Genomic DNA, 21,317 nt, shown 5'->3' with positions numbered 1-21,317 from the left:
AAAGGAGCAATGCTAACTCACTCCCCGGGGGTAGGGGGTGTGAGTTGGCAGGTGACAACAAGAGAGACACGCTAGGGAAGGAGTTGTTTATTTTTGCTTGTTCCATGAGCTGGCTCTGCCTAAGCAAAACTATGTCATATATATAAAATTCCAATTTATCAGGAAGACATTCTAGGGTCCTATGTTTAAATAATTCAGTGAGAGTTTTGTGAAAATGAACTTACAGACCAAGATGAACACTTTGGTGACATACAGAGCGGCACAGGGGACGTTATTCAAAATAACTGTGTTATTCCGTCTTGGCAAATCAACATGTATACTACCTCGTAATATCTCTACATGGCTTAAACGGCCATTTTAATATTTGACCATATTATGCATAATGGAAAATAGAGAAAAATAGAGAATAGAAAACAATTAAAAATTACTCGTGAAACACAACCTGGATACAATGAATATTGGCATTTGGGATATTTCCTTCCAGTTGCTTTTTTCTAGGTATGTATGTGTTTCATTTTCTTTTACTAAAATATCATTATTATAACTGCTATTGGAATTAAATTGTTACCGAATATTTCTCACATTTCCTATTCGCAATTAGACTTCGAAGGGAGATATTAGGAATATCTCTAGGATGATGGGAAGCTGAGAGACCCAAGCACTCTTCCATGCCCTTGGATCTGTGGTTACCACGTTTCACATTACCTGTGTCTTTCAGGTAGGTTCAAGCATCAGGATTGGTCACAGCGTATAAAGCAACATGGCTCAAAGTATGCAGCTTTGAGAACAAATGTCACCGTTTTGCCCCAGATTTTATCTGCCAGTTAGGAAACGCTGTATCTGGGGACTCCATTGATGTCACCTGTCACCTGCATGGTCATGGCAATAATAAAAAGTGCCAGAGACCTGTGGGGGAACAAATTCAGGACCCTCCTTCAAGAGCTCCTTGGGTCTTATGCTCCGAGAAGGGCCAGGGAGTGGGCAGTGACCCTCAAAGCCCCCACCCAGTGCACGCTTGTGCTCACTATTGTTTACTTTGCAAAAGATACAGCACCGCCTGGAATCCACGGCTGTGAAGAACAGGAATGAGCAGTAAACACAATAAACATTTGTTGAACGCCTACTGTCTGTCAGACGTCATGCAAAGCAAATATATGAAAATCATTACAATTCCTAATATCTCCCTTCGAAGTCTAATTGCGAATAGGAAATGTGAGAAATATTCGGTAACAATTTAATTCCAATAGCAGTTATAATAATGATATTTTAGTAAAAGAAAATGAAACACATACATACCTAGAAAAAAGCAACTGGAAGGAAATATCGCAAATGCCAATAGTCATTGTATCAAGGTTGTGTTTCATGAGTAATTTTTAATTGTTTTCTATTCTCTATTTTTCTCTATTTTCCATTATGCATAATATGGTCAAATATTAAAATGGCCGTTTAAGCCATGTAGAGATATTACGAGGTAGTAATACATGTTAATTTGCCAAGTTAACAATAAGATAAGAGGAGGGAAAGCCTGGGCTAGACAAGGAAGCCTTGGTGGAAATGCAGAGAAGGGCTGAGAAGCCAGACTCTTAATCCATGTACGGCTTTGTAAATCTATGAATCTTTTGCTCACTTTTACACTTTTGTTCATTTCTTGCTGTTAATGAACCTTTATTTGTAAAAATAAACAAAAAAGTGGCTGTGAATTTAAGGCCTTGTAGACAAGCTAAAGTGTTTGAACTTCACCTTAGGTAATGAAAACTTAGAATGTTCTAAGCAGAGGAATACTATAATGAATTCAGATTTGTTTTTTCTTCCTCCAAATGGTTCAAAGTCCAGGAATACTTTGAAATTAAACTGAATGATGCTGTGTTTTCTTTCTTCTGTGAAGTTACGTATTTTTAATTTAAGCAGCTTTCTTCATAATTCTTATAGCCTTACATATTAAAAATGTGATAACCTATGGGGCCGGCCCAGTGGTGTAGTGGTTAAGTTCACACGCTCTGCTTTGGCAGCCTGGGGTTTGCCATTTCAGATCCTGGGTGTGGACCTACACACTGCTCATTGGGCCATGCTGTGGCAGCATCCCGTATACAAAGTAAAGGAAGATTGACAGGGATGTTAGTCCAGAGACCATCTTTCTCAAGCAAAGGGAGAAAGATTGGCAACAGACGTTAGGTCAGGGCCAGTCTTCCTCACCAAAAAAAAAAGAAAAGAAAAGAAAAGATAATGTATGTTAAATTTCTGAGATGTGATGTAAATGGGAATCATGTTTAAAATGCATCACATCACATGCCTATTTTGCAGTCAATCAAGGTGATGTTTAACTTGGCAAGATTTCGTACTGAAGCTGAGTGGGATCTTACACGTTCTCATAAAGGACTCCCTGATTTGCTCCATTTGGTGCAATGTTTTCTGAAAACACATTCTTGTCATACCCTAATAGACGTTCTCTTTTACATTAAACAAAGCTCCTAATTTAAATAATCAAATGTTAAATATTTATGGGCTCCATTTTCCGCAGAAGAACCCTGCTTGAGAGAGAAAGTATTAAAGGAAGGGGGCACTGTGGATGGATGGAGCACCACGGCCCGATCTGAGAGGGAGGCTTTGGGGCCAGGAATTGTCTTATAAGGAGAAAATGACTAGAATAATAACCAGGGCTCATTGGAGCTTCTAGAAACCCAGAAAATTTAGCATCCCCTGGCAATGCGCCAAAGGTGGGTTGCTACAGAGCTCTGTTTCCATGGAAACATGATTTTATTGACCTCTAAAATGGCACAGTGTATTTTGAGATATAAGACCAAAGTTTATAAATTGAAGTACTGACCAATCCAATGAATTCTTATGGCCACTGAAGCTCAAATTTCATTTTGTTACCAACTTAGGCACATTAATGAACACGGTATTTCTTAAGCCACTAGTAAATTACATAAAATAAAACCATCGTCAATTCTGAGTGGGGAGTAGTTACATATTTGTTCCATCAAGTTCTGTTCTGTATTTTTAAACTATCTACAATTTTTATATAGGAGATAGTGGAAAATTGGGCTAAAATGTGAACTTATACCCAATCGAATCATTTCAGATTCTATTCCAGTTACATTTAGGAGAGATGTCACTATGGGGCAAGAGATATTTAAGTGAAAATAATTGTAATGATGTAACTTCTGTTGAGTGTAGTGAGCATGGCTTTAAAAAGAAAGCATATTTGACCAAGTTTTGAGAGACAGTGGGAAGAGATTTGTTTGAGAGTGTTTCAGGAGCCATCAAGTCTTATTAATGGTAGACAGACTTTATTAAAATTATGGTAATATAAAGAATATTTGGAGATTGGTATGTTTTAGATTATTAATTCTAGGCTATTGAAATCGACTCTGAATCATCAATATCAGTCTTGCCTTATCACCAAATATTTTCTATGGTAATCAGCTGGGTTAACCTTTAGAGGTTATTTTCTTAAGAGATGTGGTTCCTAAATTGAGGCTGGCAGAAATAAAAGTACTAGAGAATAGATCTTTTTATTTCCATGATATTTCCTCCTTAGTGACCTGCAAAACTACTTGTGAAGAAAAGCAAGCTTGGAGCGTTAAGGGTCTTCGTAACTGTCCCACCACCGGCTGGTCCACTCGTTACTGCAGTCACTCCCACGGTGGGGGATACCAGTTTACGCAGAAATTTCCTTAGGCGTTAAAGAAGAATCAGATATTAAATTTGCAACCAGGGAAACATGAGGTTCTCTGGGGTTCTCCCCTCTGGAAGCCTCGATTGATTCTGCTGTCAATTGTCATTTCTCTGGTGGGAGTGGGTGGTAGAGCAGGTAATCTTGACCCTGGCCCCGTCCTCACAAGGAGAGCCAGCGGCTCCCACAAACAGGCTTCTTCCAGCTTCTGGTTAGCTTGCCACCCACAGCTTGGCAAGCCAGAGCCTGCCGAGTGCTTTGTTCAATCCCCAGGGGAGTAAGGGAGGGCTCAGGAAACTGCTGTGACGCCTGCTTACAGCTATGGGCAGCTTCTGAGAGCTCTCCTGGACAAACGGTGCCCTCACGCTCAGGGGCTTCCAGGAGCTTAGTTAAGACAAGTTCATGTGTGGGCTGCTTGCTCGCCCTTCTTCCTGACCTGGTAGAACAGGCTTGGCTACTTAGCCAAGGCCAGTGAACAGCCGGGGGAACCTGGGCGTGGTTTCCAGCTATCCTATGAGTGAAATTGGCTCCTTTGTCCATATTTAGCTGGTTACCTTAGAGAGAACAGCGTGGGGTAAAGGAAATGTGTACATCAAAGAGTAGAAGAGAGAGGAGAATGAAGACGGCTCAAGGAGCACTTGGGCATCTGGCTGCAGATTTTGGGTGCCCTCGTTTTTCAAGTCTTCTGTTTGCCTGTTGTAGTTGGTTCTAGTTAGAGTTTCCTGCCTGAAATTGGGAACACATTCAGCCTTTGATATCTTGCTCTGGAATTCGAACATTATTTACAGCTTTCTGTTTTACAAAATTGTTTCTTGCTACGTATTTACAATGTAGTTTGTCATGCTACAGCTCTCACTTTCCATAATGTATGTCTCCTGGGACTATTTTGTACAGGTAAAATTGAAGAAGACTGAATATTGTAAATGGATTAATGTAACTTGATATTTAAATTAGAGCCACGTAGATTGCTTTGTAAAACTAATGATTACTTTTTATGTATCTGTTTTGTGGTATCAATGTTTTAAATATTTGGTCAACTCAAAATAAGAAAATAATCTGTGATTTTTTTATTTTTAAAAGCTATCCAGCATCTCATTTTTCATTTCTCTTGACATAAACATAACTCATACAAATCCTATCTATATTTTGAAAAACTTCTACATTTCAAATCAAATGAAATCAAAACCTAAGAAATTGGAAAAAGAAATGTAAATTTTACTAACAGGAAATTGTGTTTTGTTCTCATTGGGAAGCTCAATTAAAATTATACAAAATGATATAAAATATCATTTACATTTTAACTAATGAATCCTGGTCCCAGTAAGCTATACACAACCATTACCAAAAATGAAACAAAACGGCAATGAAAAAACCCTGTAGCACACTGAATGCTCTTTCTGCCACTATTGTGGAATAGAGAATGCCTCTAGCCACCACCCATTCTTTAGAACACAGCTATACATTGTAAAAAAGCAGCCTCTAAAAGCCAGATAGTCAAGAGTCTTACCCAAAATGATATTTCTGGTGCTCATCTTCCCTTCATAGGAGAATGTAGTCTTTACTGGAGTTACTAATTGACTATTTCTAAAGAAGCTATGATTTTTGGTTATGTTTCACATGAACAAAGTCTAAGTTAGACTTGGAAATAACCATTTTTCATCTAATCAACAATCTGGGAGCTTACCAGACTCATGAGAAATTGTCTTAACAGTGAGAAGCTTCACACTCTCTTTATCGGACTGGGGTCTATTTGGAACAGAACACATTGTTAGCACCACAGTGATTAGCAGTGAATGTCTGTGAAAGAAAGTAAATGTGATATAAACAGAATAAAGAAGATACACATGCGTATATATTTTTATGTTTCTTCACATGCAGAGAGACACACATGTGCTTTAAAGCATGCTCTGCTTCTGGAATCAAGCCAATAAATCTCTGTCATTTTGTTACAGAGATGATCATCAGATAAACATCAAGGTGGCTCATGTGAAACACTTGTCACAAGGTCCATATTGCACATGTCTCCAGTCCTGAGTCTGAAGGGAAAGACACCGCAATGTTTCCGGCCCTTTTGGGCTGATGCTGAGTTCTAGGAACGCTCCTTCTCATGATGTCCTGGGGACTGCAGTACAGTGTCCGAACAGTCTATTTTAACCAAGAGTTCCCACCTATTCCTTCTCAGATTCTAAACCGTTTCAAACCCCAATTCCTTTCCTCAAACATGTCAAGAGCCTCTATTTCTAATTAAGAAGGGTCGGTGATCTATGGAGACTATTTCTAAAGTTCATAACCTGATAAACATACAAAAACACCAACATAAAGGCAGACTGCAAATTCAGGTCAACAAAGAAAACTTAACCACGGAATTTTCTTTCGACATTAAAACAATTTATCGCTTTGCAGCACCTTCATTGGAATAGTTGGCTAGTTTGGTAACAATTGCTTTATTTGTTTTAATAAAGTCAAAGCAGAACAACCACCGACTGGTGAGGCAAAGCTACTCAGAGCTGCCTTGAGGTGCAGGCATGCTTTCTCCCTAACTGTGATAAAGAAAATTTCACTGGGAAAACTATTTTAAAACTCTAGGTGTGTTTTCTATGATTTTTTTCCTCATAGTTATATTCATTCTTCCATCTTTGCATTTCCTCTTCTGATTTCCCATTTTACCACTTTATCCAAGCTTAAGAGCAACCTTCTTTTTTAGTGGTTGGAATTTGTTGAATAGAGAGCACTCTGACAGTTAGCCGAACCCCATATGTAGTGCTTTCTACACAAATTCTTTAAAAACAAACCAAAAAGAGGTGCAGGTAGAGGATCAATACTTTTCCTACATAAGTGGTAGGATCAGAGCTTCTAGGAAAAAGACGATGTGGCATTACTTACTGGTCGTTTCCATTTTCTGGCGCGCCTACGAGAGGAGAGGATTGTTATTAGTGGTGCGAGGAGCTTGGCTACAAAACACCTGAGACCCCTGCCACTTTCTGTGCAGAAGTTTCTAAAGCCAATTTTTCACTTTTTCTATCCCGCCACCCATCAACCATTTCCTTGGGTGTGGTTCATACATTCACCGGGTGGTCCTAACTAGGCCAGCTCCACTGAACTGAGTTCTGGACAAATTTTAAGATCATAGTTTTATATTGCTATGTGAAACTACTATTCATTATGGCATATCTCACAGCTACCAGAAAATGTCTTAGTTTATTTCAGTACTTCTGAAAAAAATTCTCCTCAGAGTATTGAATTACCTTTTTATACCAGAGAATTGCATTTTGGCTTTTCTTATCCATTGCTCTTTCTGGAGACGCCAGTCACTGTGTTTGTGGTGAGCTATGACACAGCTGTTGCTTTAACTGCATCTGGAGCCCACTGACTCAGCCTCTCAAAAGTGCCCTGCAAAACGTTACTGAGGCCACTAAGTGCAACTCATCTTATGTGTGCTTTGTCAGGCCGCTCCACAAGGTCCTGGTAGAAAACGACTTGGGTCTGGAGGGGGAATGCAGAATGATGCATTCTGCACAAGTGATGGCCTCTTAGGAGCAGATTTGGCACTCAGACCTTGAACTAATCCTATTGGGCAAACTATCTTCTGTAATCACTTAAGGTCACCCTTGCTTGGTTCCTCATTTTGCTGTGGTTTTATTCCACTGCTACTCAGCTCCTGTCTCATGGATTTCCTTTCATCTCTAAGTTAGCTCTTGTGATGGGGATATGCCCTTTGAATATAATTTTCCTGGCTTTGACCGTTGTTGTTTTATAAAGACCTCAATTTCCACTAATATTTTGGCTACTTTTATTTCTGTCACCTTGGCTTAAGATATCCCATCACGATTCTCAATCCCAAGGATTTAATTCGTGGCACCATAATGCTGCTCACCAACTAGATCTAACCTACCATGAGTAGGGTTCTAACAGTATTTTAAAATTCCCATTGTAAGTGTTATGTGCGATACCACTCATCATGCTCATGGCCCAGTTTCAAAATAAATTGATACTTTTTGTATGCCTGTTTTAATATTTTTCCTCAGAATACTGTAATATGGATTAATTAGCAGATAGATGCATACCAACAGTCTACTTTCTGTAGATATGCCATTCTTATTTGTGCTAAAGCTCAGACTACTGGCAACATTATCCAGATAAACTTAATTTCATACCACAATCTCTGGTTCATGTTGTCTTCCAGGGAGCAAAATGGCCTCACTTGTTTTCTGAACTTAATGAAGTTTCACCCACATACTTGAAGAGCGATTAACTGAGCGTATTTAATGGTGCTAATTTAATGACAACAATGCTGTAAATTCTGCTTGGAAAACCAAATTAACAATAATCAAATAGATTTGGCTAATTGTACAATTGCTGCACTTGGTTCTAAAGTACTGTATGTCTTCAAAATAACTCTCTAATGGTAGGAGTATACATTTTTTTGAATGATCCAATTCATCCACAGAGTCCTCTTTAATAGAAAATGTCAACTTTTCAAAGAACTTATTTGCAAATCTTCTTATGCAGAGCGGTTTTTCAGCACGGGATATTTCTACAAATAGATGTAGCACACTCATTTTTTACCTATCCTATACACTCAACACCCACAGGCTTCAACTTAGATGGTTGATTTCCCATAAAAGATAGGATTGGTGGTTTAGAAACTTAGAGAAATTAAACTGATTTATAAAAATGCTATTTCCCATCTGGAAACCAAGTAAGGAAACATATTTCAGACATTATTAAGAAGTTTATTCACTAACTCCCAAATGGAAAGACATTGATTTGTTTTCTTCTTATTTTCCACCCAGAGCTCAAGTGAACACTGCAGTTTCTGTCTGCTGACTCTCCCTGCACCGTCGTGCAGTGTGTGGTCAGAGGTGGGCTCAGGAGCAGCCCTCCTTAGTTATCCTGGGGGACACTGTCCACGCGGCAACAAAGGATAGTGTACATTTTATCTATCAAAGACTTTTTACTTTTTGACAGTATATTGACTTAGATAGAGTTCTGTCAGTGAAATATTTAGAATTAAAATGAGGAAAGGAAAGGTTCCATCTTACTGAAAATTTAAAAATTTAACTCAGCAAGTATACAGTAAGGCTGTACTATATATTATGCACAATGCACGGTGAACAATATGTGGTTTGTGACTTGGAGGGGCTATCTGATGTTATGGACTGAATATTTGTGTCCCTCTAAAATTCATATGTCAAATCTTAATGCCCAATGCGATGGTATTAGGATGTTGGGTCTTAGAAAGGTAATTAGGTCATGAAGGCAGAGTCCTCATGAATGGGATTAGTACCCTTATAAAAGAGACTCCAGAGAGCTCTCTTGTCCCTTCTGCTATGTGAAGACACAGAGAGAAGGCAGCTGTCTATAAACCAGGAAGAATGCCCTCATCAGACACTGAATCTGACGGCAGCCTGATTGGACTTCTCGGCCTCCAAAACCGTGAGAAATAAATGTTTGTCGTTTAAGCCACCGGTCTATGGCATTTTTGTTATAGCACCCTCAGTAGACTAAGACATCCATCTTGCAGGGGAAGCAGGCACATAGAGAAGTAACCGTACTATAGCGTGATGAATAATGTTGTAAGATTCTATAGAATTAGAACACTCCATTCTGCTTAAACAGATGGTGTGTTATACAAAGATACATTAAATTAGTGTTTGAGCTACATCCTAATGGATAGGTTGGAGATTAGGTGCAGCACAAATACTAAGTGGTGGGCTGCACATTCTGGAAAGAATACCATGGATGCAGGTGTGGACACATGACACTCCATTACACAACCAGAGCAGGGCTCTGGAATGAAAAGAGAGATTGAAGTTCAACATGACACAGGGGATTGCTGACCCATGGGGGTTGAAGGGGGATCAGATGAAGCTTTGAGTAAAAAGAGAGCCCCAGTTCCTGGAATGGAAAAAAGACTGAGTAAAGACTGCAAGAAATCTGAATAAAGTAGGGACTTTAGTTAGTAACAGTGTATTCTTACATAGTGATTACATAATGCATTACATTACAATGTCATAATTAATTGTGACAAATATACCATACTAACAGAAGATTATTAATAAAAAAGGAAATAGGGTATGGGTATATGGAGACTCCCCATAACTATCTTAGCAACTTTTCTGAGACTCTAAATCTATTCTAAAATAAAAAGTTTACCTAAAAAAAGAATAAAAAATATAATGCAATTATTGGATCCACAAATATTTAAGAGGGAGGGGGAAGAAATTGAAAGAGCAGAAAGAAGAAAACAAAGAGTGAGGACGTAAAAAAGAACAGTGTCATTTTAAAGAAAAGAGGAAAGACTGTTAAACGTTACTGGGGAGATTAAGAAGGATAACAAAGAATTTTCAAACTAAAATCCCACTAAAAATTACAACCACGTTGTAGCCTGAGGAGCCTGTTCACTTAGCAGCACACAGTCATGGAGGGCACCTTGCCCATGAGGAAGCTGCACCTCCCAGGAGGCTAGGAAGCCACACAGCACTCTTCCTGAGACCAGGGCCCCTAAGCCAAATTCTTAGCAAGACTTCGCTTTATTCTCTGTTGCATGGAAATGGAACAAATCTTCACTATAGATAAAGTATGTCTTTTTATGCCTTCTTTACTACCACATTCCCCAAATCACCCACAAAACTGGGGCTATTTCATTAAAAATAATTCGTTCCTATTTGATAATATCTGCCAGCAGTAGTGACTCGCCACTCCTTACATTCACGAGCATTCCATCGATTACTCTGCCTCTTATCCTCTATTTCTGCAATCAAGCAATATGGGATTTTATTTCTTTCTATCATTCCTCTCTCTCCTTAAACGTTTAAATTCAAGTTTAAACTGAGCATGTGTATTCTCCTTTCAGGAAAACAAAATGAAACAAAACACTGTTACCTACCTGGGTCTGTCTTCCAGCACATTCGATATAAACCCACCAGAACAAATACTGAAAGTGTTACTACAATCAAAGTAATAACCACCGGCAAAATAATACCTAAAAGATGGAAACATTGTCAATTAGAGTGGCCACTGAATTTCACAGTACAGTTTACTAACTGTGCAAAAGCGTGCATGCTTCCTTTCTTCTTTGAACATCATTCTATTAAATATATATTCTAGGCAAAGAAGATTGATCTGATTCATGGGTTTTGCTCTAGTTGTCATTTCTGACGTATCCACTGGATGTCAGTCTTGCAGTCTTTCTGAAATAAAATTCCAAACCTAAGAGAGAATTGCCCACTTTGCTGGAAACTGGAAGAGTGAGGAGATGGGAGACTGGAGAGGCAGAATATGTCCTCCAGACCTGAGTGAGACCCGCATTCACACATTGTATTCTTTACTACGTTCTAATGAAGTTACTGGAAACAAATATATGGATAGCCCATACTGGGACTGCTCTCATTGTAACATTGGCTTTCTAAAAACTCACAGATATCTTCCCATAATAATATCTTAAAACTAAAAGGCACACAATAATAAGTGGATATTACAGTGTATATGATTTCTAAAAATGAACATGGCTCAAGAAAGATGTGCATGTGTGCGTGTGTGTGTGCATGTCTGTTTGGGGGAGTGGTGTTGCTGCAGTTTTTATTAAGAGGAGAGTTTTGCTATGTTTTTAGCATCTGCTTTCTCTTCTGACAGCCATTTCCCAGGTTCAAACCACAGTGATGAAAGGAAGAAGCTGTCACAGGGATACAACTAGAGAAGCAGAGGTTAGCTACTGTTCAGTTAGGTGTCCTCATCTCCTTGCATATGTGCTCCTCATATTCATCGGGGGTGAGAACAGTGAGGCAATTAATTTGTGGGGTGGTTTTCACTCTCACTGTTATGCTTAAATATTTGTTTCCCATTAGACCTTGAGTGAACTAATTACCTCCCAAAATGAAGATACCATGAGTCAGCAGGTCAACAAATGCAAAGCTGCCTTATTGAATGGAATGACTTTATCTAAACCTAAGATAATCTTTTATCACCCCAGCTTCACGTATATTCATCTTATTCTTAATTTCTATGGAAATTAATGAATTTTCTCTATTCAGTCATAGCATACACATATATGTTACACGACATATATATGTTTTTGCTAAAACGGAATGTCTTAAAAGCGCCCCCCCTTTTTTTTCTTGGTGAGGAAGATTGGCCCTGAGCTAACATCTGTTGCCCATCTTCCTCTTTTTGATTGAGGAAGATTGCCACTGAGCTAACATCTGTGCCCATCTTCCTCTATTTTGTGTGTGGGATGCTGCCACAGTGTGGCTTGATGACCGTTGCATAGGTCTGCCCCCAGGATCTGAGCCAGCAAACCCTAGACAGCCAAAGTGAAGAGCACAAACTTAATCACTACACCACCAGGCCGACCTCTAAAGGGCCATTTTCCCCATTAAGATAAACTTCTATAAAGGTTAACAATTCATTTTTATAGAGATCTCTGCCTGTGCACTTTGGCTTATCTAAGACTAGTCTCACAAATTCACCTTGAAGCTCGGTGGCAATTGCTCAGCACTAAGCTAAGAAAAAAATCCCAAAATGTGTTCCTTAAAACCAGACTCAATAGTAGGAAATTCTCAAAGCAGGCGGCACTTAGATAGGATTCTAATGGGATTGCAGATTTAGTAAAGTTGATAATAGTCTGTTTATAATCCAATTCTGTCCCTTATTGGTCACATTCAAATATTCTGCGTATCTACTGCCAGGAATGAAGATATGTCTATTACTCACTGGAATAAGAGGGGTTAGTTGAAGAGGAGCTTGCATTTTTTGCATTTTCAGTGCCTGTTTCTTCAAGAAAGAAAAAAAATGTCACTTTTGGTTAATGTGTGCCAATCTTCACAATCCTCCCCCACCCCCAACCTCCATGTGAGTAAGCCTCTGCGATCTACAGGCATGATGCTTCAGGTGGAAACACCACTCCTTCTCGAAGAACTCTGTTTCCTTCTTTTTCTATTTTTTTTTCAATTTATTTATTTTCGGATGTACATCATAATATATTTCGAATTCTGTGTAGATTACATCACGTTCACCACCCAAAAACTAATTATAGTCCATCCTCTCACATGTGAGCCTCATCACCCCTTTTGCCCTCCCCCTTCCCTTTCCCCTATGGTAACCACCAATCCAATCTCCAATGCTATGTGTTTGTTTGTCATTGTTTTTATCTTCTACTTATGAGTGAGATCATATGGTATTTGACTTTCTCCCTCTGACTTATTTCACTGAGCATAATACCCTCAAGGTCCATCCCTGTTGTCACAAATGGCCAGATTTCATCATTTCTTATGGCTGAGTAGTAGTCCATGGTGTATAAATACCACATCTTCTTTATCCATTCGTCCCTTGATGGACACCTAGGTTGCTTCCATATCTTGGTTATTGTGTATAATGCTGCAATGAACATAGGGGCGCAAGTATCTTTATGCCTTTGCATTTTCAAGTTCTTTGGATAAATACCCAGCGGTGGGATAGCTGGATCATATGATAGATCTATCCCTAATTTTCTGAGGATACCCCATACTGCATTCCATAGTGGCTGCACCAGTTTACACTCCCACAAGCAGTGAACAAGGGTTCCTTTCTCTCCATACCCTCTCCAACATTTGTTGTTTCCTGTCTTGTTAATTATAGCCATTCTGACCAGAGTGAGGTGATACCTCATTGTAGTTTTGATTTGCATTTCCCTGATAGCTAATGATGTTGAGCATGTTTTCATATGCCTTTTGGCCATCCATATATCTTCTTTGGAGAAATCTCTGTTCAGATCGTTTGCCCATTTTCTAATTGTGTTGTTGGTTTTTCTCTTGTTGAGCTGCATGAGTCCTTTGTATATTTTGGATAGTAACCCCTTATCTGATATACGGTTTGCAAATATCTTCTCCCAATTGTTAGGTTGTCTTTTCGTTTTGTTGATGGTTTCCTTTGCTGTGCAGAAGCTTTTTAATTTGATGTATTCCCATTTGTTCATTTTTTCTTTTGTTTCTCTTGGACATGGGACTTGAAAATATGCTGCTCAGACCAATGTCAAAGAGCATACTGCCTATGTTTTCTTCTAGAAGTTTCATGGTTTTGGGTCTTACATTCAAGTCTTTAATGCATTTTGAGTTGATTTTTGTGCATGGTGTAAGATAATGGCCTACTTTCATTTTTTTGCATGTGGCTGTCCAGTTTTCCAACACCATTTGTTGAAGAGACTCTCCTTTCTCCACCATATGGAAGAGCTCTGTTTCCTGTCTCAGGATTGGTGGGGTGTGGATGCACGCAGACTGACAAGTCTGGACGCTTGCACAGACTGTGACACCATCACCACAATCGAGGGGACAGACAAATTCAGCACCTTGGAAGTTTCTTTGTGCCTTCCCTTGACTGTGGATGTGCAGGTTTTTTGGATATCAATTATACCTCAATAAAGTTATTGTAACAAAAAAGATTGGGAAGGTTTTCTTGAGGAGGGCCCAAGCAAAGCAAGTTTCCCCTCATACACACAGAAGTTATACCCTGAGACTGTGAGACTTTTTCTGGAATTGTTATTGAGGGTAATTTACTGGTTTTAGAAGGTGATGTATCTGGTGGTAGAGTGTTAACTGTAGGAAAACCACAAATCCAGAGTCAGACCATAGCATTAACTCTTCTTACTGGATTTCTTTGCAGATTCAAGCAATTTGCATTTGTGAAGATCTGTTTACTGTTGAATAACAGAATACATACAATTGTACACTAAATCATATGTTCATCTATATGTCCTGTAAAAATGATTACAGTTAGAATCACAAAACCCAGATATCAGTATTACATCTTTAAGAACTGGCCAAATAAACTTGAGTAAGTCTCTTATCCAGGGCTACAGTCTTTATCATCTACTGCACGACATTCTTGTGGGATGCAAATCTATACAAAAGCATTATTCACATTTCAGATACTATAACTTGGGTGATAGTGATTTTTTCCCTTGAAAATACTTAAAATGGACATAAATGCACAGGAATTCAGATTTTATAGTGTTTCTTAGTGCTTGAAGTGAAAGATTGCAATGTAGACTTCGATTAGAAGGACTGGGGGAAAAATCAAAGAAGATTCCTTCATCTTCATCTTTCAAGCTCAGCAGTTGTTTACCCCCGGGTGCCTTTTCTAGAGTAACTGTTGCTTGGTTGCATTTCCACCACTGTGCATGCTGTTTTCTTCCAAAGAAAATTTATTTTTATGATTATTTGTTTGCTTAAGTTAAAATTTTCCATCTTCAGTCAGAAAGACTGCAACAAAAAATTAGGAATAAAAATGTCCTATTCAAAATCCACAAGTTTCAAGGAAATATAAACAATTAAACGTTTTATAAGTTTAAAGCATTTATTCTTGTGAATTTGGGATAAAATATAATTTGTATTTGGAAAATTGTTTGAAAAAGCATTCTGTGTCCCTTGTAGGAAAAGTGATCTCTTTTTATCACACCCATTTGCCTTCTCTCTCTCTGCTGAATCGCAGCTTCCTGGTGTGCCCCACGGGGAACTCTGGCCACTGTGGATGTGCAGTGGAATGTAGCGACTGCTTGCCTGAACCAACAGCATCTCTTATCATTATGGCCCCCTTGGGCATACTGAGGTCTTTATAACTGCATCAAAGAAACTGATACTGCCTATGACCGCCTGGGATCTTTCCCTCTTTGCCACCCACAGCCCAGCACGCACTGCACACTCATACATTTTTGACATCTGTGGGGGAAGATAATGTTTAGAGTCTGTACCGTTCTTGCCATGCAAGAGATCTGTGGGAGGAAGCCAGATATATGCCCAGAAGAACAAAGAAAAATGTCAGCCTAGTGCACTAAGCAGGCAGAAAAAGGAATATTAAATCAGAGTGAGAACTGGCTGAAACCTTGGTACTTTTAGTTGCTTTTTCCAGTGTCAAGTGTTTTAGTGAGGATGAATGCTCTTTTGATTGTGTTGGTAGAGAACAAGATGGCTGATTAAATAACAAATGACACTAATCCACGTGGGATTTCCCACGGGAGCATTGTCAAGACTCCACATCCTACCTTCTTACCTTCTCATAGGCAGGCTAAGTGGCAGCTACAGTTCTGAGCATAATAGATCTTCTTCAGATGAAACTTCAAGCTTTCCTACGTCAAACTTGTTTACTGCCCAGTGCCAACTGCTAGTGCTAATGATCCATAGGTAGGCAGGAGAGCTAACCCTTCTTCAAAGAAGGATTTATTGACTCCTTGAACAGAGACTGTAAAATTTTTGGGTTTTTTTTCTTTTAACTGCAACCTTCAGTTAATTAATTATTTCTGAATCCAGTACACACACTCAATTTACCTCTACTACATGTAATTCCTTCTGGTATTTTTTTTTTTGTATTTAAAAGAAAATATGACCCACAATTAGAGAAAACCTGCCAATTAGCATAATCGTATTGACGAAATTATGGTTCTTGGCTGAATTAGCGGACGTGAACCTAATACGATTCCTTCTGCAACTAACACGGAAGAACACGGTGTGTTCAGAGCTGACGATCTCTTGGTTTTGTTGAGACTATTGCCCTTCGTTACTAGTAAAGCAGCATTGGCAGAGGAGGTGCAAGAGAGGTACAGGCAAGTAGTTAAGAGCATGATTCTGAAGACGGAGTACATGGGTTCAAATCGGGCTCTAAGCACTTGTTTGCTGTGGGGCGTTGGGCAAGTCACCTAACCTCTGTGTCTGAGTTTCCACATCTACAAATGATGATCATAATAGTTCTACATCATAGTATTATTATGAAAATTAGATGAGTAAAAACAAATTCAAATTGCTTAGAAGAGTACCTAATACTAATATGCTTACATTATGTATACTATTATAAAATTGTAACATAATATGTCATATTATATTAATATGTTACATTATTTGATAATATTCCATTATTATATTGTGATTAGGCCGTTAAAGAGTTGTACCTTTTAACCAATTTGTCTTATTTTCTCAAAAATTCCAAGTGTAAAAATACATGAAATAGACTCTTCAGACATCTCCATGTTACAGATGCTTCTTTGCTCTGGGCAGGAGCTGGAAATGCTGGAGTATTTGGTGCTCTTAGATGACAGAGTTTTGCTCCTGGACCCTGACTTTCGGTGACTGTAGTGATTGTGGATATGTTGTGTCTTGATTTAAACGCAGTTTGCAAACTTCAGGCCAGAACCTGGAGCAGACTGTTTGAGGCAGAGACCCTCAGAACCTAGTCTGCTGTAACAATATGTACCCAAATTTACCCCATTGGCATCTGACAGTGGTACATATTTGGCCCTTGCTGTAAACTAATTATTTGATAAATCATTTGGAGTTTTAAAGACAGAAGACCTTATTGATTTTCCAGGGCTCCTGCGGTGGCCACGAGAATGTGCCTACAGTCCTTCAACTACAGACAGCATAACTGAGCACCTTCCCCGCCTGCTGTCTGCACTGCATCACTGTTTTTGGGCTGATGCCTCCCCCGGGATGCTCCCAGCCAATGACTGAGCCTGGCAAGGATGTGAAAGCAGGCCTATTCCTGGGAGCCAGAGACTCCTCTGAGGACTTGTGTTCAGAGTCTCTGATGGCTTTCTAGAACCTTCCTTGGGGGAGGGGAGAGAATACATGGACATAAATGGGAGATAAATGTGAGAGACAGTAGAGGATAAAACATGCTAGTATGAGAAAGAAAGTGAAACTATGTGTTCTTATAAAATTATTTTTATTCCCTTGTGTTGCCTACATTTCTTTTTGATACACGAACATTTAATATGTGTCTGAGGGGCTAAAACTCAATTGAATTGAATGACTATTAATTGTTTTCCATTATTTATAAATAATTGGAACTGGTCTCTAATTGCAATTTGATGGATTCATGTCCCATTTTAAAAAAGAACTTCACAGGGGGTGGCCCTGTGTTTGAGTGGTTAAGCTGGCACACACTGCTTTGCCAGCCTGGGGTTTGCCAGTTTTGATCCTGGGCTCAGACCTACACACTGCTCCCCAGGCCATGCTGTGGTGGTGTCCCACATGGAAGAGCTAGAGGGACTTATACCTAGGGTATACAACTATGTACTGGGGCTTTGGGGAAGAAAAAAAAGAAAAAAGAGGAAAATTGGCAACAGGTGTTAGCTAAGGGCCAATCTTCCTCACCAAAAAAGCACACATTTAAAAAAAAAAAAGAAAAACTTTTCAGATGTTGACACAATAAATCATTCACTCCTCCTTAACACATTTTCCTCACGTGGCTTCCAGTAGAGCATACTCTGTTGGTTTTTCTCCTACCTTATGGCTTATTCTTCTTGGTCTCCTTGGCTGGTCCCTCGTCTTCTTTCTGACTCACAATCTTGGAGGGCCCCAAGACTTAGTTCTTGCTCCTCATCTTTAACTGCATTAATTTCTTTGGTGATCTCACTTAATTTCAACATTTAAATACAATGTCAATGCCTGATCACCCAAATTATACTTCTAGCCCAGGAATCCTTCCTAAACTCCAGATTCATAAATTTAGATTCCCTACTGACAAATAATAAAAATCTAAAACTCAGCATGTCCAAGCTTGAGCCGCTTTCTCTGAAGCCTTCCCATCCTGGCTGATGGCAGTCACTCCTTCCAATTGACCAGGCCAAAGACGTCAGAGCTATTTTTGACTCATCTTTTTCTATGGTACTCCACATGCGATCATCAGGAAGATCTACTGGCTGCACCTCCAAAATATATCAGAATTTAGATATTTCGTGCCACCTACCTGTGACCATCCCGGTCCAAGCTACCATCATCTCTCTCCTGGAAAATTTGTAAAAGGTAACCTTGCTTCAGCTGACAGTCTCTCCTGAGCTCACAGAGTTATACTTATAAAACATGAATCAGATCATATCACCCCTCTGCTCAAAACCCCCAGTGCTTCTCCATTCCACTTACAGAAAAAGCCAAAGTCCTTGCAATAGCCCACCAAACCCTAGGTCATCCGCCGGGCCAGTCCCTGCCTCCCCGCCCACGGACTCGGCGCATGTCTGAAACACCCCCGGCGTCTCGTCCAGTTCTGGCTCTGCTTGGATGCTCTTCCCCTACCCCCGTGGTGGTTCACCTTCTTCTCATATTTACTCAAATCTCTTCAGAGCGGCTCACCTTGACTAGTTTTTCAACACTGCGAACTGGTCCCCACATCCCCAGCACTCGTGACCCCTCCCTCCTACACGGCTCTGCATTTGCTCTCATCGCACTTGTCACCTTCTAACTTGCTATGTCATGTAGTTAGCGTGTTTCTCGATCATAGTTCGTCTCCACTACCGGAATATAAGATCCTCGAGGCAAGGGTCTGTATTTTGCTCACTATGTCTCCCAAACGCTGGAGCAGCTTTGGAAGCAGGGTCTGTAAGTCTTTGTGGAATGGATAAACAAACTTTTTGGCAGCAGAAGTGACGACTGTTAAAAACAAAGTAAATTAGTAAGACGATCGTTTTTATCTTAATAGAAGGACTGGTACGTATTTAAAATCATTGTTTCATTAATTTTTTCACGTTTTCTGCAATAATAGAAAAAATAGACACCTACTCTGGGTCGACAGTAGCTGTCGAAGGAAGTAGCACAGAGGCAGCTGTTGCATTGAGGGGCTTAACGGGGAGGCGAGAGGCACACCCAAGCTGACAGACATGAAGCAAGAGGTAAAGAATAAGGCAAACAGTGCGTCCAGGAGCAAAATAAGAGAGACTATGCTATTGTTTATGGAATTTTACTTATAAACGAACTCCTAACCAAATGGATTTGAAGAGCTTACACCCTGATACATACCATAAGATGAATGAAATAGAAATTGGAAATCAGGACAAACGCAAATGGAAGAAACAAGCAGCGCCTTGTAAGAGTTAATACAAGGCATCCGTACAGTTGCCAGCATGCCCATGGGAACTGACTGAGCATCCTGACTCTCAGGCAAAGGAAGCCCAGTGTCCCCTACTCTAGGCTTTCATCGTCAGAGCGGAAGATGGACTATTAGATCAGTGAGTGGCACCTAAGTGGCACAGACTGTAAACGCCATGAGTACGGTTGGTGCCATTCTGTGTTTGGGAGGCAACATGCTGATATGATCCCTGAAGTTTCTTCTGGCTTCAAGATTTTAGATTCTTGCCACGGTTCCTTTTAATCTAGCCTCTGTCGAGCTAGTATGTACTTTCACCCATAACAGCACACTCCATCTGCTTAACGGGCACAATATCAAAGGGGAACTTCTGTGTCTTTACATGATGAAAATTAATTTCTGCTCTCATCAGACCTTACCCTTCTGACCTAGTTGTACTCTTAAAGCAATGCAAAAAAAGCTTTGTCTCAAATTCCCTTCACTTTGCTTTGGGCCATCAATGTGACTAACCTGAGGTGACAGCATCCTAACCCAGTAATAACGGTGAATGGCGATTTTTTACTTTAGGTAACTCTGTTGAAATGTATGTTGAAGAAGAACGATGTATTTTTCTTTTGTGATTTGAGTATAATAGTTATTAATTTCCATAAAATTACATACAATATACAAAGAATGAATGAGGCACTGTGTTACTTCACTTCCATATGTGCTACTTCACCTTGTTCTTAAGCATATTTAATTCTGTGTTTAAAGATGAGAGATACCGTGGCTTAGAGAGATAAGGCAATACATCTGACAATAAGCGAAAAAGCTAAGACATAAGCCAAGTATGACTCAAAATCCTTTCCGTTTCCTTTCCATTAAGTCATGTAATCAACATATTTTAAGTGAGTTGAGTTCATCTTACTTGTTAACGGCATCATTATCAATGAGATCAATGAAATGTGTTCTCAGGATTCTGAAAGGTTTAGAATGTTCTAACACTTCCCCCAAGACAGATACATCATCTTACCTCAAATTCACAATTTGAATAGTATGACCTGAAAACATTAAGAAACTTTTCAATATGCCATATGCTTTCTGAGAATGTGAGTGTAAGTCATCTAAAATACAGACATGAAAATACTAAAAAGGATTTTATTTTCAAGCCCTTGTAGGACACTATGTGCCAGGCATTGTTCTAAGTGTTTTATAAATATGAACTCAGTCAATTATTGTTTTATTAATATTTGCATTATAAAAAGTGGAAACGGAAGCCCAGAGAGATTAAGTAATTTTCCCAAGGTCATACAGCAAGTAGGCAGCAGAGCCAGGATGTGAATTCAGGTTTTGGATTCTGCTGTCAACCAAGACCCTATGCTGCCTAAGCTGCTACATATCAGTAGGAATGAGTTATAAGTACATTCCTCTTGTTTTGAATATATACCTTGTTTTGAAATATAATCTATTTCAATCCAGGTCCCAGTCAAGAAGGTATTACTCCTGTCAAGACAAGTTGAACACCGCCTTCCTTCAACAGGTCCCAGACCATGCAGATACATATGAGGAGACAGAGGGAATGGGTCCCAACGCACTAAATCAAGCGCATCGTAGTGTTCAGTGGAGGAGCCCGTCTCCTGAGCAGGACCATGGAAATGTGACGCTTCCTAAGCTCGGTGCTGAGACTGTGAGTTTTTAGGATTTTTCCGTGTAGACTGAGAGGTGTAAGAACCGAGCAGAGAGCTTCTCAAAGACTCAGCAGATCTCTGACAGGAGGACATACCTCTTAGTATACCCAGAATTTATACAGCTTCCTAAGTGGAGGTTTATGCCAGGTCCT

The 21,317-nt window shown here is 39.5% G+C and overlaps 1 protein-coding gene across 3 annotated transcripts in view; it reads right to left on the bottom strand.

Moving 5' to 3' along the window:
- EMCN (endomucin) overlaps positions 1-21,317 on the bottom strand; it is a 119,337-nt gene that overhangs the window by 35,944 nt on the left and 62,076 nt on the right. For all 3 annotated transcript variants that reach the window (XM_046656385.1, XM_046656384.1, XM_046656386.1), the window contains 4 exons: positions 12,389-12,448; positions 10,566-10,661; positions 6,560-6,584; positions 5,361-5,422 (listed from right to left, as the gene is read on the bottom strand). In XM_046656385.1, the coding sequence (XP_046512341.1) occupies positions 5,361-5,422; positions 6,560-6,584; positions 10,566-10,661; positions 12,389-12,448 (243 nt within the window). The remainder of the gene's footprint in view (positions 1-5,360; positions 5,423-6,559; positions 6,585-10,565; positions 10,662-12,388; positions 12,449-21,317) is intronic.

Source organism: Equus quagga, chromosome 3, assembly GCF_021613505.1.
Source record: "Equus quagga isolate Etosha38 chromosome 3, UCLA_HA_Equagga_1.0, whole genome shotgun sequence".
Taxonomy (NCBI): domain Eukaryota; kingdom Metazoa; phylum Chordata; class Mammalia; order Perissodactyla; family Equidae; genus Equus; species Equus quagga.
Note: the sequence above shows the minus strand (reverse complement) of the source record. Positions and strands in the feature narration are given on the sequence as shown.